Below are 14633 nucleotides of genomic sequence, written 5' to 3' on the forward strand. Positions count from 1 at the left end.
GTTCTGGACTCCCCAGCCATCAGAAACATCTTTCCTGCATCTAGTCTATCCAGGCCTGACAGAATTTTATAGGTTTCGATGAGATCCCCTCTCAATCTTCTAAACTCCAGTGAGTATAAGCCCAATCGACACAATCTCTCCTCATACGTCATTCCTGCCATCCCAGGTATCACGCTGCAATTTCCTGAAGATGCAGCATCTCAATTTCACCCTCGCAAGCACCAGCTCAGAGACTGGCACCATGTGTACTTTAGAGGGTATACTGGGAAAGGCTTATTCACATGGTGAATCACCGGGCACAAGTGCGTATGAGCTAGGGCGGGGAATAGGATGCCAAAGGTAACAGCTCGCCAAAGGGTGAGATCCCACACTAGGACTACTGCAGATGCTGACTTCGAGGACCCAGGCTACTGAAGAAGGCTGATTGGCATACATCGGGAAATGCTAGGTGCACTGAGCAACTTGCCGGCGAGCTTGCGTACAATGGCTGAGAGCATGGAGCATCCTGTCCTCTCTCAGGATGACAGCATGCCTGCTTCCTCGCCACCCACTCTGTCAGTGCTCTTGTCAGTGCTACACAGCCAGCTGGGCTAGACTGTAACATGCCGAGATGCTACAGTCTGTAGCTGGGCCCTTGAGGCCCAGTGCTGTTCAAGGTCTCCTACCACAGCCATCTGAAGTATCCTTAGTGGAAGCTCAGCAGCCTTCCACCTCCCAAGCTGTAGCCACTGGGGATACGCCTCATAGAAGCACACAAGACAGGTAGTGGGGGTGGCACATGAGTGATTCTTAATTACTTCAGTTAACTGTTATTCAAATCGGAAGTGAGTTTTTGAAGTAAGATTTCTGCCTTCTGGATTTGGTGTTGTGGTTCATATTTGTAGTCAGTTGAGGCTAAGGCCTATGAAGCTGGACTGAAGGAAGGTAATTGGATGGTGGTAGTAAGGACAATGGTGATAAGGATTGCAGGTCTGATGGTATATTGTGGATAGGAGGGATGGTGCAGGTGAAGCACTCTTGGATGAATTGCTCTCTTGAGAATTCTGGCAGCTAGGGGACTGGTGCTCAATTCTGCTTTGGCTCTTCCTCCTCTTTGTGCTGCTCTTCCTCCTTCTCCTCCACTTCTCGCTGCCTAGGTGGTGGTAAGGGCTGGTCCCTCAGTATAGCAACATTCTGCAGCATGCAGCACATGACTACAAATCTGGAAACACGGTCAGTCAGTATGCCAATGTTCTGCTCCATTATATTTCTGGTGGCAGCATGGCTCTCGTTATAGGCATGCTCTGGGCCTGTACCCAGGTTCCTGATAGGAGTCACGAGCCTTGTCCGGAGGGAATATCCCTTGTCACCAGCCTGTGACCTGACAATCTGGTTTAAATAAAGGTGGCACAGAGGACTGGTGCAGGATAAATGAATCATGACTGATGCCAGGAAACCGGTTACAGACCTACATGATGCATTGCTTGTGGTCGCAACCAAGCTGCACATTCAGGGAGTGATATCCATTTATATTGAGAAAGTTTCCAGGCTGGTGATGGGAAGCTTTAAGTTAATGTGTGTGCTGTCTATGGCACCTTGGACCCTGGGGAAGCATGCAATGTGGTCAAATTCTAGTGATCTCTCGTCCTGCTTTGCTCTGTCCATAGGGAATGTGGTGTATGTGTTTCTCCTGGCATAGAGAACCTTGGTCACCTCCCTGCAACAGTGTTGCACAACAAAGTGTGATATGTCACTGATGTCATATAGATAACTGGTAAAATAGATAAGGGAGAACCAGTGGATGTGGTGTATTTGGACTTTCAAAAGGCTTTCGATAAGGTCCCGCATAAGAGATTAGCGTGTAAAGTTAAGGCACATGGGATTGGGGGCAAGGTATTGACTTGGATAGAGAACTGGTTGGCAGACAGAAAGCAAAGAGTTGGAATAAATGGCTATTTTTCCGAGTGGCAGGCAGTGACTAGTGGGGTACCGCAGGGATCGGTCCTTGGACCCCAGCTATTCACAATATATATTAATGATCTAGACGAGGGAACTAGATGTAATATCTCCAAGTTTGCAGACGACACAAAGCTGGGTGGGCGTGTGTGCTGTGAGGAGGATGCCGAGAAACTCCATTATGATTTGGACAGGTTGGGTGATTGGGCAGAAGCATGGCAGATGCAATATAACGTGGATAAATGCGAGGTTATCCACTTTGGTGTCAAAAACAAGAAGGCAGATTATTATCTGAATGGCAATAGATTGGGAGAAGGGGAAGTGCAACGAGACCTGGGCATCCTTGTGCACCAGTCGCTGAAGGTAAGCATGCAGGTGCAGCAGGCGGTTCAGAAGGCAAATGGTATGTTGGCCTTCGTAGCGAGAGGTTTTGAGTACAGGAACAAGGATGTCTTGCTGCAGTTGTACAGGGCCTTGGTGAGACCGCATCTTGAGTATTGTGTGCAGTTTTGGTCGCCTTATCTGAGGAAGGATGTTCTTGCCATGGAAGGAGTGCAGCGAAGATTCACCAGGCTGATACCTGGGATGGCAGGAATGACGTATGAGGAGAGATTGGGTCGATTGGGCTTGTACTCGCTGGAGTTTAGAAGAATGAGAGGGGATCTCATTGAAACTTATAAAATTCTAACAGGACTAGACAGACTAGATGCAGGAAGGATGTTCCCGATGGTCGGGGAGTCCAGAACCAGGGATCATAGTCTAAGGATAAGGGGTAAGCCATTTAGGACAGAGATGAGGAGGAATTTCTTCACCCAGAGAGTGGTGAACCTGTGGAATTCTCTACCACAGAAGGCAGTAGAGGCCAATTCATTAAATATATTCAAGAAGGAGTTGGATATATTTCTTAAGGCTAAAGGGATCAAGGGATATGGGGAGAAAGCAGGGATAGGGTACTGAATTTGGATGATCAGCCATGATCTCATTGAATGGCGGAGCAGGCTCGAGGGGCCGAATGGCCTTCTCCTGCTCCTATCTTCTATGTTTCTATGTCACCTGCTGCAGCCTGTAGCAACTCAGTAGCGTAAAAGTTAAGGGACACGGTGACCTTGACAGCCACAGGTAGTGCTGTCCACTCTATACTTGATTGAAGCAGAAGTGGGAGGAGACAGAGATTCTTATCAGAGGAATGCTTTGGTCTATAAACTTCGGCTTGGATTAAGCAATAACAGTGGCTCTGAAATCTGGAAATCTATCCCGCCAAAAGGCTATGGTGCTGGGTCAATTGAAGCTTTCAAGACTGAGATTGATCGATTTTTATTAAGTAAGGGTATCAAGGGATATGAGTCAAAGGAGGGTAAACGGGGTTGAGGTAGAGATGAGCCAGGATCTTATTGAATGGTGGAACAGGCTCGAGGAGCTGTCTGGCCTCCTATGTCCAATTTTGCGCTGTTGTGGTTTGAAGGCCTTCAGAAGAAGGAGAATTGCTAGGTCTGTGGATGGGAAAAAATGGTGTCTATAAATGTTCTGTGGTAATAGCCTGATGATGCACCACACCAGTGCACCAACACATTCCAAGGCACGTGAAGAGAATGTTTAAAAAATAAAATTATAAATGTTTCAGTCAGGACGCCTTCATCATAGATAGGAAAACACTACAGAAAAGTATTTTGTGAAGTAAGTAACAAAGTTGCCATCCACCTCTATGAGGGAGGTGGAGTTTGCACATTCCAGTACCTTGACTTTTTATGATGGTACACACAGTTACCCCTGTAATTCTTCCTGCAGTGAGCAGCTTGCTTATCTCTAAAACCTGTGCATTGTAGGGTGTCAAAACTGCAATGTCCTCTGGTTTGATTTTGACAAGGATTAACTGCTTCACAATGCTCACCTATTCATCAGATAGAAAAACAGAGACGGTGAATACAGACATGTGTAACTTTCAACTCACGGATTGACTTGTCAATTCATTTGCTCTTTAAAAGATCCAGCCCTATTATTAAGTATGTGCCTTTAACCACAGCAAATATTACTCATGGTAACTGATGGAGCACACTTCACCCTCAATATAAGGACAATCTCCTTATAAGGCTATGAGGCGACAGTAATATCCACCTTTTTTCTTCTACTACATAATGATTTGTTAATAAATAATGCACATGTTTAATTTTCGCAAGTTTGTTCCCAACAACATTGATATTATGAGAGTGAACTGTATTCTAAACAACAGTCAATGTGATTTTCAGTTCTCAATAAGCCCATTTCAGCAAATAGTTAGGATTTACAATCCTGCATACCTTTGGTGACATATGGATTTTGGGATTCAATCTTACACATCATAGGACAGGGATTAGGACTGCTATGCATTTTCATAGGATTCAACAGAACTGTAGCCAGGACAGGAAAAAATTATGTGATGCCTTTTTCTATGTTAGAAACTAGCTTTTAAAAAATATAATTGCTAGTGCATATACCTTACACTATGCATACAACCCTGGAACAATTATTTGCATTTTTAATTTTAGGGTTCTGTTGCTCCAACTAACAGGTGCTGATGTCAGAAGAGTTGATGAAAATTATAACAAAGGAACAAAAGGCTACGTCCTGTGGAAATGCTATGTGATAAACACTTTCTAACATGTCTGAAGAAAGTAGTGTCCTCACAGACACCAGGATTCCGCCAATGTGGCAGTAAACAAATATCTTACACATTTTTGAGTAAATTATACAATGCAACAATGCTACCAAGAAAACATCTGCTGCCTTTATAAAAGCAATCGCTTCTGCAATCCCAAAATCCTGGCATTTTTTGGCTGCAATTTTTCAAGAACATTAAATTGCTCAGGATCTGATAATCCTGGGATCAAAGGTAGCAAACCCCATGAATTATCAAGGTGATGCATTTGCTGTCGACTAGTTTTCTAGATTCACCAATTAGGTCACAGGATAATGTAATATCAAACCCAGAAACAATTATTCCAGTGCTCTCTTGGCCGACCTCTCAGAATTCCACCCTCCATAAGCTTCAGTTCATCCAAAACTCTGCTGCACCTCTCCTACCCCTCACAATGTCTCACTTGCCCATCACTCATGTCCTTGCCCAACACCTCAAATTTAAATTCTCATCCATGTGTTTAAATCATTTTATGGCTTCGCCCCTCCTATCTCTAATCTTCTCCAGCCCTACTCTCTCCAGCACCAAACTCTCTGTTCCTCTAACTCTGGCCTCTTGTGCATCTCCCTGCCCTTTGCCCTACCTTTGGTGGCCATGCCTTCTGCATTCTACCTCTCCACTTCCCTCTCCTCCTTTTAGACTCTCCTTAAAACTCATCTCTTTGACCAAGCTTTTGGACACCCCATCTAACATCTCTTTCTTTGGCTTGGCATCCATTTTTTAAATCCACCTATGTGAAACTATTTGGGATGTATTTTCCATGTTAAAGGTGCTATATAAAAGCAACTTGTTATCAAAAGGAAAGGTTGCTTTATTCACTAACTAGTTTGCAAGATCGGGGAGTTTGTTGACAAATTCTAAAACTGGGTATTGGTTCAGAACAGTGGTTAAGTTCTGAAGCAAAAGTGGTTTTGTAGTATATAAAGCCACTTTTACCTTAGAACTATAATAGAGTTCCAGAGTGCTTCAGACCACTTTAATCACAGGTTCAGAATTTGTGAAATAATGTTATCTCTGGTAAGAAGCATCTTATGTGTCTTAAAGAAGAATGTTGAAGAGTACTCTTTGCTTATAATAATGCTTTATTATACATAACAAATATATTCAGAGATCGATAGGTTTTTGGATATTAAGAGAATCAAGGGATATGGGGATAGGGCAGAAAAGTGGAGTTGAGGTCGATGATCAGCCATGATCTTATTGAATGGCGGAGCAGGCTCGAGGGGCCGAATGGCCTACTCCTGCTCCTATTTCTTATGTTCTTATTTATAGCTGAATTTAAACAGAATTCTATATGGGAAGATTGAAATATGAAGAATAATTAATCAATGGGCAAAGCTAAATAAAATCCCCTTTGGGTTATCAGGTCAAGCCTTTAAATTCCCCATCTACTGCATATTTTCTATTTGATTCTCCTTGCAATGTAATTATGATTCATTACTCACAGTTCTTTCAGCCTCCGACTTGTTTGCTTTGGAATTCTCATTTCCCTCCTCAGTCGACACCATCAAACTAATTTCGCTTCCCATCACATGGCCAAAGATTATCGGGCAATTCTTCTTTCCATGGTGACAGAAGACACTTGGGGGACGAAGTGCAATCCTAGCATCGGTTTTCAGCCTCCCTTTATAAAACTTCTCAGAGGGAAACTGGCAAATTTCTTGGTGCTGATAAAATTAAATAATAAACTTCAATTTTAGTATTTTTAGAAGTGATGAAATACTATGAACATTTACACAGAAGCGCACACTGCGTACGAAAATACAGAACCATATACAAACTGCCCTTTACAAAATTCTTCTTGTCAGTAATTATCTGTTTTGTACTCACCCTGAATATTTCATTACAATTGTCAATAGGAGGTAATTTACCTCTGAGGGAAATAACCATGGGCAAAGTTTCCAAGTAGCGAATTCTCCCTCAACCGTCAACCTCTATTATATTTTAAAATCACTGGGTGGATTGTAGAATTCCAGGTGATACCTGTTAGCCTATAGGTGGTATAACAACAGACAATGCTGGAAACACTCAGCAGGTCAGGCAGCATCGAGGAGAGAGAAACAGAGTTAACGTTTCAGGCGGAGGGCACTTCATCAGAACTGGAAAAGGTTAGAGAAGAAGAAAAATCTCTCTTCTCTAACCTTTTCCAGTTCTGACGAAAGGTCCTCGACCCGAAACGTTAACTCTGTTTCTCTCTCCTCAATGCTACCTGACCTGCTGAGTGTTTCCAGCATTTTCTGTTTTTATTTCAGATTTCCAGCATCCGCAGTATTTTGCTTTAGCTTCTACTCTAAGTTGGTGATTCTGCACCCCAACCACCAGGTGGCTCAGCAACAATTTGGTACCTGTAACCACAATATAGGTATGCAGCAGATGTGGACATAGCATTCTATGGGGGGTAAATTGGATAACCCCCAAAAATGGGCGCAGGGAGCGTGATGCACGATTAACCCGTGCCCATTGATCAGCTGCCTGCTCATTTTTGCTTTTGTATTAGGGTAAAACAAGTTGGTAGTTTGCAATCATCTGTTTTTCGCTCAACGATAAACATTAAAATTACCCCCAATATTTCAATGTTTTCTTCATCTACGTAAAATTTTTTATTAATCATCATATTCAACACTACCAGCATCTGAGCAGTTAATACCTACCATCCGATATTGCACATCAAGCATCAGTGCTTGTTGAACATAGCGAGCAAATAGTGATGTCTCCATGCCAAGACGTCTGCAGAACTCATTGTTTATAATGGGACGTAGTTGCATATGGTCTCCCAGAAGAACGATCTGAAGGGAAAAGCATGGTTTTATACACAGATAGGGCCAATTAAAGAAATCAAACTCAAGTAGACTTTGATTTCTTCCGTAGTCAATGTAAATTATTGCATAGACATTACAGGTGTGCAATCCTCCCTGCCTGATTTTCTACTATGCAACCAGGCGATCCAATATACCCAGGCACAGGAACAGGAAAATTTATTCCATATGTGTCTGATTATTAGGAAGACCTAGACTTTTTACCACCAACTCTCCCTACCCTTCAATTAAGTGCAAGCAGAACTTCTGGCCTCAGGAGGAGTCCTGCTGAAAAGAGTGCATAGTTTAGCTGAGGTAGTCCTCTGAGGCCTGTGAGGGAGATGCAAGCAGTCTCCAAGCTGCCTGCAAAAACAGATTATAAATAAAGAATTATTCCTCTTCTTCACCTGAGATTTACATAGAAATACAACCACCTGAACTTGAATGTGTGTTCTTTGGAAAAAAAAATTGTATACTATTTTAGCATAAAATGTTATTAAGCTCCAATCATGCAGCAGCGTAACCTGACTTAGTTCAGTACCTTTAAGGGTGGCCTGCCAACCAGATTGCTTCACTGGGCCACTTCAAGAAGCTTGCGAGGGGTATCAAGATTAACACCAAAAGTTTTTACAATTATATTAGAAAAAGGGTAGTCAAGCGTAATGTTGTGTCATCTGTTTAAAAACAGGTGGGAGTAATATTGCAAATGAAAATAAGGTAATGGCAGACTTGTTGAATAATTACTTTATGTCACTCTTCACAGTAGAGGAAGAGGATAATGCATATGAATAGGAACATAGGAACAGGAGTGGGCCATTTAACTGCTCGAGCCTGTTCCACCATTTAATGAGATCATAGCTGATCTGTGACCTAACTCCATATACCCGCCTTTGCCCCTTATTCCTTAATACCATTGGTTAACAAAACATCTATCAATCTCAGATTTAAAATTAACAATTGACTCAACATCAACTGCCGCTTGCAGAAGAGAGTTCCATACTTCTACTACCCTTTGTGTGTAGAAGTGTTTCCTAACATCACTCCTGAAAGGCCTGGCTCTAATTTTTAGACTACGTCGCCTAGTCCTAGAATCCCCAACTAGCGGAAATAGTTTCTCTCTATCTACCCTATCAGTTCCCCTTAATATCTTGAAAACTTCAATCAAATCACCCCTTAATCTTCTAAATTCCAGGGAATACAACCCTAGCTTGTGTAATCTCTCCTCGTAATTTGACCCTTGGAGTCCAGGTATCATTTTAGTAAATCTACGCTGCATTCCCTCCAAGGTCAATATATCCTTCCTAAGGTGTGGTGCCCAGAACTGAATGCAGTACTCCAGGTGTGGTCTAACCAGGGCTTTGTATAGGTTTAGCATGGCTTCTCACCTTTTGTATTCTAGTCCTCAAGATATAAAGGCCAGTATTCCATTAGCTTTTTTGATTATTTTCTTTACCTGTCCATGATATTTTAATGAATTATGTACGTGGACCCCTAAGTCTCTTTGGACCTCCACTGCTTCTAGCTTTTCACCATTTAGAAAGTAGTTCTATCCGTTTTAGGTCCATAGTAAATGACCTCACATTTGCCTACATAGAAATCCATTTGCCACAGTTTTGCCCATTCGCTTAATCTATTAATATCTCTGTAATTTTATGCTTCCATCTACACTGCTTACAATGCTGCCTACTTGGATATGTGGCTCTCTGTCCTGTCATCTAAGTCGTTAATAAATACAGTGAATAGTTGAGGGCCCAAAACAGATCCCAGTGGGACACCACTAGTCACATCCTGCCAATTGGAGTATCTGCCCATTATCTCTGTCTCCTGCCGCTCAGCCAATTTCCTAACCGGGTCAATAATTTGCTCTCAATTCCATGAGATTCAACTTTAGTTAACAATCTCTTATGAGGGACTTTATCAAATGCCTTCTGGAAGTCCATATAAATAACATCCATAGATATTCCCCTGTCTACTACTTTAGTTACTTCCTCAAAAAATTCAATCAGGTTCGTCAGGCATGACCTACCCTTTACAAATCCATGCTGGTTCTCTCTCATCAGCTGAAAATGTTCATGGTGGTTCAGTCAGTCTATCCTTAATTATGGACTCCAGTAATACACCTGACATTCCAGGGAAATTAATAATGAATCAAGGACTGGAACTCACTAAAGTTAATGTAAGCAAGAAAACAGAACTAGGGGGCATAGTCTCAGGATAAGAGTTCAGCCATTTAAGACTGAGATGAGGAGGAATTTATTTACTCAGAGTGTTGTGAATCTTTGGAATTTTCTACCTAAAGGGCTATGGATACTGAGTTGTTGAGTATATTCAAGGCTGAGATAGATAGATTTTTGGGCTCTAGGGGAATCAAGGGATATGGGGATTGGGCGGGAATGTGGCATTGAGGCAAAGATCAGCTATGACCTTATTGAATGGCGGAGCAGGCTTGAAGAGCCATATGGCCTACTCCTGCTCCTAATTCTTATGTTCTTATCTTCTTAAGATCAGTGGGAGGTATTCAGAAAATAAGTTAAAGTGATATAGAACTAGTTTATGCCCCTAAGGGGTAAGAGCTCTACAAAAAAAAGCCATGGATGCCTAAAGTGGTAAGGAAATACATAAAACTAAAAGAAAAAGCATAAAAAATGCAAAAACTAGCACAGATCCTGACAACTGGGAGGACAACAAAAGGTGACAAAAAAGATAGTAAGAGCTACAAAAAGGGAGTATGAAAAGAAACTTGTAAGGGATATCGAAATTAACACAAACAATTTTACAATTATATTAGGAAAAAGAGGATGGTCAGGAGCAATGTGGGACCCTTGAAAGCTGATAACGGTGATATTGTAAATGAAAATAAGGAAATGGCAGACATGTTGAATAATTACTTTGCATCAGTATTTACTGTAGAGGAAGAGGATAACATGCCGGACATCCCAAGAAAACTAATATTGAATCAGGGACGGGGACTCACCAAAATTAACGTAAGCAAAATAACAATCATGAAGAAAATAATGGCACTAAAGACTGCCAAATTCACAGAATCTGATGGTTTCCACCCTAGGGTTTTAAAGGAAGTAGGTGAGGAAATTGCAGAATCTATCAGGAGAACCAAAGCAGCAGATAGACTCAAAGTGACATCAATCAGCACAGAGTATGGAGCAGTGCAGGTAAGTTACAGATAAGTATTTCATTTATTGGTTAGTGCTTTTGGTGCTTAGCGTAAGTATTTTGTTTATTGGTTAGCATTCTTAGTGATGTGATTTTTTTAATAGGTTAATATTTTTCTAGTGGTTATAGTTTTAGTGTTACCTAAGCAGTTAAATAGCCTTAAAGCTAAAAAAAATATATAGTTGAAATAATTGTTAGCTAGCATGGCAGGGCAGCTGGGGCCCGTTGCAGGCACATTCTGTGCCATATGGGAACTCCAGAACACTTTGTGTGTCCTGGAAAACCACATATGGAGGAAGTGCCGCCAACTGCTTGAGCTTGAGCTCAGAGTTTCTGAGCTTGAGAGGCGGCTGGCGTCACTATGGTGCTGAGAATTTTGTGGATAGCACATTTCAGGAGATGGTCACCCTGCAGCTACAGGGAGTTCTGGAGGAGAGGGAGTGGGTGACCACCAGGCAGACCAGGAGGAACTGGCAGGCAGTACAGGAATCCCCTGGGAGTGTGGCACTCGCATTCAGTGTTGAATACCAGAGAGGGTGTTGACACCTCGGGGGAGTGCAGCCAGAAGCAAATCCACGGCACCATGGGAGGCTTGGCTGCACGGGGGGACACAAGAAAGTGTAGAAATACAATTATTATAGGGATTCGATAGGCAGGGGGATAGACAGTCGTTTCTGCAACTGCAGGTGTGAGTCTCGAATGGAGCGTTGCCTCCCTGGTGCCAGGGTAAAGGATATCACTGAATGGGTGCAGGACATTCTGTGAGGGGAAGGGGAACAGCCAGAAGTTGTGGTCCATGTTGGAACCAATGACATAAGTAGGAATAGGGTTGAGGTCCTACAGGCAGAGTTTCAGGAGCTAGGAAAAAGATTAAAGAACAGGACCTCAAATGTAGTAATCATGTGCTAGTGAGTACAGAAACAGGAAGGTAGTGCAGGTGAATGCATGGCTAGAAAAGTGGTGCAGGAGGGAGAGTTTCAGAATCCTGAGGCATTCCGGCCAGTTCTGGGGCAAGAGGGACCTGTACAAGCCGGACAGGTTGCACCTGTGAGCAGTGTTACAAATAAGATTGACGAGTTACAGGTGCAAGTTGCCACATGGGGTTATGATATGATGGCTATAATGGAGACTTGGCTTAATCATAGGAATGGGAACTAAACATTCCTGGCTACAATGTATTCATTGATAGGGAAGGAAAAAAGACAGTAGGGGGGTTGGCAGTATTGATCAAGAATAATATTACAGTTCTACAGAGGGACGATATACTTGAGGGTTCAAAGACTGAAACTATTTGGTTAGAGTAAAGGAACTGTTACATTACTGGGTGTTTTTTATAGACCCCAAACATTGAGAAGGAGGTAGAGGAGCAAATGTGCAGGCAAATATCAGAGAAATGTAAAAATAATAGAGCAGTAATAGTAGGGGACTTCAATTACCCTAATGCAGACTGAGAAAAAAAAGAGTAAAAGGTAAGGAGGGTGTAGAAATTTGAGCTGATTAGAGAGAGCCAACATGGATTTGTAAAGGGTAGGTCATGTCTAACATAGAGATAGGAACAGGAGTAGGCCATTCGGCCCTTCGAGCCTGCTCCGCCATTCAATGAGATCATGGCTGATCTTCGTCTGAGATCATAGCTGATCTTACCAGTTCAGTACCCCGTCCCCGCCTTTTCTCCGTAACCCTTAATCCCCTTAGCCTTCAGAAATATATCCAATTCTCTCTTGAAAATATTTATTGAATTAGCCTTCACAGCCCTCTGTGGCAGGGAATTCCACAGGCTCACCACTCTTTGAGTGAAGAAATTCTTCCTCATCTCTGTTTTAAATGATTTGCCCGCTATTTTTAGACTGTGGCCCCTGGTTCTGTGCTCCCCTGCCATTGGAAACATTCTCTCTGAATTCAGCCTGTCCAGGCCTGCCATAATTTTATATGTTTCGATGAGATCCCCTCTCAATCTTCTAAACTCCAGTGAGTACAAGCCCAAACTATTCAATCTCTCCTCGTAGGTCATTCCCGCCATTCCAGGTATCAGCCTGGTGAATCGCCGCTGCACTCTTTCCATGGCAAGAACATCCTTCCGCAGATGGGGCGACCAAAACTGTACACAATACTCCAGATGCGGTCTCACCAGCACCTTGTACAGCTGTAGTAAGGTATCCCTATTCCTATACTCGAACCCCCTTGATATGAAGGCCAACATACCATTTGCCTTCTTAATCGCCTGTTGCACCTGCATGCTCTCCTTCAGTGACTGGTGCACAAGAACACCCAGGTCCCTCTGCACTTCCCCATCTCCCAATCTATTGCCATTTAGATAATAATCCACCCTCCTGTTTTTACCCCCAAAGTGGATAACCTCGCATTTATCCACATTATAGTGCATCTGCCACGTATCCGCCCATTCCCCCAACCTGTCCAAATCGCACTGTAGCCTCCTGACATCCTCATCAGAGCCCACCCCTCCTCCTAGTTTAGTGTCGTCAGCGAATTTGGAAATATTGCATCCAATTCCCTGATCCAGATCATTTATATATATTGTGAACAGCTGGGGTCCCAGGACAGATCCTTGCGGCACCCCGCTGGTCACTGCCTGCCACTCCGAAAACGAGCCGTTTATTCCAACTCTCTGTTTTCTATCCGCCAGCCAGTTCTCTATCCACGTTAATACTTTGCCCCCAATCCCATGAGCCTTAATTTTGCATGATAATCTTTTGTGTGGAACCTTATCGAAGGCTTTCTGGAAGTCAAGGTACACCACATCCACTGGCTCTCCCCCATCTATTTTACCAGTTACTTCCTCAAAAAATTCCAGCAGATTAGTCAAACACGATTTACCCTTGTAAATCCATGTTGACTCTGTCCGATCCTTTCCCCATTTGTCAAGTGCTCCGCTATTTTATCCTTAATAATGGACTCTAGCATTTTGCCCACAACCGATGTAAGGCTTACTGGTCTATAATTCCCTGCTTTCTCTCTACCCCCCTTTTTAAATATTGGGGTAACATTAGCTACCCTCCAATCCACGGGTACTGTTCCCGAGTCAATGGAGTTCCGGAAGATGATCCTTAGAGCATCTGCTATCTCCAGGGCCACCTCCTTAAGTACCCTAGGATGTAGTTTATCAGGCCCCGGGGATTTGTCGGCCTTCAGTCCCCTCAACTTACCCAGCACCATATCCCTAGAGATACTAATTTCTGTCAGCTCCTCCCTCTCATTAGTCCCTATGTTTGCCGATATTCCTGGGAGGTTATTTGTGTCCTCCTTTTTGAATACAGAACCAAAGTATGAGTTTAATTGGTCTGCCATTTCCTTATTCTCCATTATATATTCTCCCGAATCGGACTGCAAGGGACCGACTTGGGATTTTACCAGTCGAACCTAATTGCATTTTTTGAGGAAATAACTAAAGCAGTAGACATGGGAATGTCTATTGATGTAGTTTATATGAACTTCCAGAAGGCATTCGATAAGGTTCCACATAAGAGACTGTTAGCTAAAGTTCAAGCTCATGAAATTGAAGGCAAATTATTGACTTGGTTTGGAGATTGGTTAGGCGGTAGAAGACAGAGAGTAGGGATAATGGCCTAGAAATTGAGTGCCCTTAGCGCCGATTTTGCGGCGTTAGAGGGCCTAGCGCTGCATTTGGCGCCGGCGCCGAAATTGCCTGGGGCCCTTACGCCGCGGTAGACCGGTAGCGCTGCGCCGGCACCGATGACGTCATCGGTGTGCGCAGCGTCCCGGTTGCCATGCCGACGGGCCCCAGCGCCGAAATTCAGTTGCGGCCGCCTCGCCCGTGGCAGCCGCAACTAAGACTCTGGCAACCGAGTCTTCCCCGAGTTAGCGCCGGCGCATTAAGGTCGCGCGGCGGCCGGCCGCTTTCCCGTCGGCTGCCTGCCCGCACCTCCCTCCCCGGACTCCTCCACCCCCCCCCCCGCGGAACAGATGCGTCTGGCCTGCAAGCCCGGCACTTGTCCGAGGTGCCGGGCTCATTTTTTCAATAATTGAACGGACAGCGGGCGGGTGCAGGCAGCTCCTCCTTAACTGAAGGAGGAGGCCTGCAC

At 43.6% G+C, this 14633-nt stretch overlaps 1 protein-coding gene across 3 annotated transcripts in view; it reads right to left on the reverse strand.

Moving 5' to 3' along the window:
- Window positions 1-14633, reverse strand: part of helz2a (helicase with zinc finger 2a) — a 192760-nt gene that overhangs the window by 18011 nt on the left and 160116 nt on the right. For all 3 annotated transcript variants that reach the window (XR_015080626.1, XM_086005343.1, XM_086005342.1), the window contains exons 17-19: window positions 7258-7392; window positions 6052-6273; window positions 3670-3823 (exon numbers count right to left, since the gene is read on the reverse strand). Coding sequence is in view for 2 of the 3 variants with exons in the window: in XM_086005343.1 (XP_085861469.1) it covers window positions 3670-3823; window positions 6052-6273; window positions 7258-7392 (511 nt within the window). In the remaining variant the exon portion in view is untranslated. The remainder of the gene's footprint in view (window positions 1-3669; window positions 3824-6051; window positions 6274-7257; window positions 7393-14633) is intronic.

Source organism: Somniosus microcephalus, chromosome 13 (genome assembly GCF_052327205.1).
Source record: "Somniosus microcephalus isolate GS21.2 chromosome 13, FLI_Smic_1.0, whole genome shotgun sequence".
Classification (NCBI taxonomy): Eukaryota; Metazoa; Chordata; class Chondrichthyes; order Squaliformes; family Somniosidae; genus Somniosus; species Somniosus microcephalus.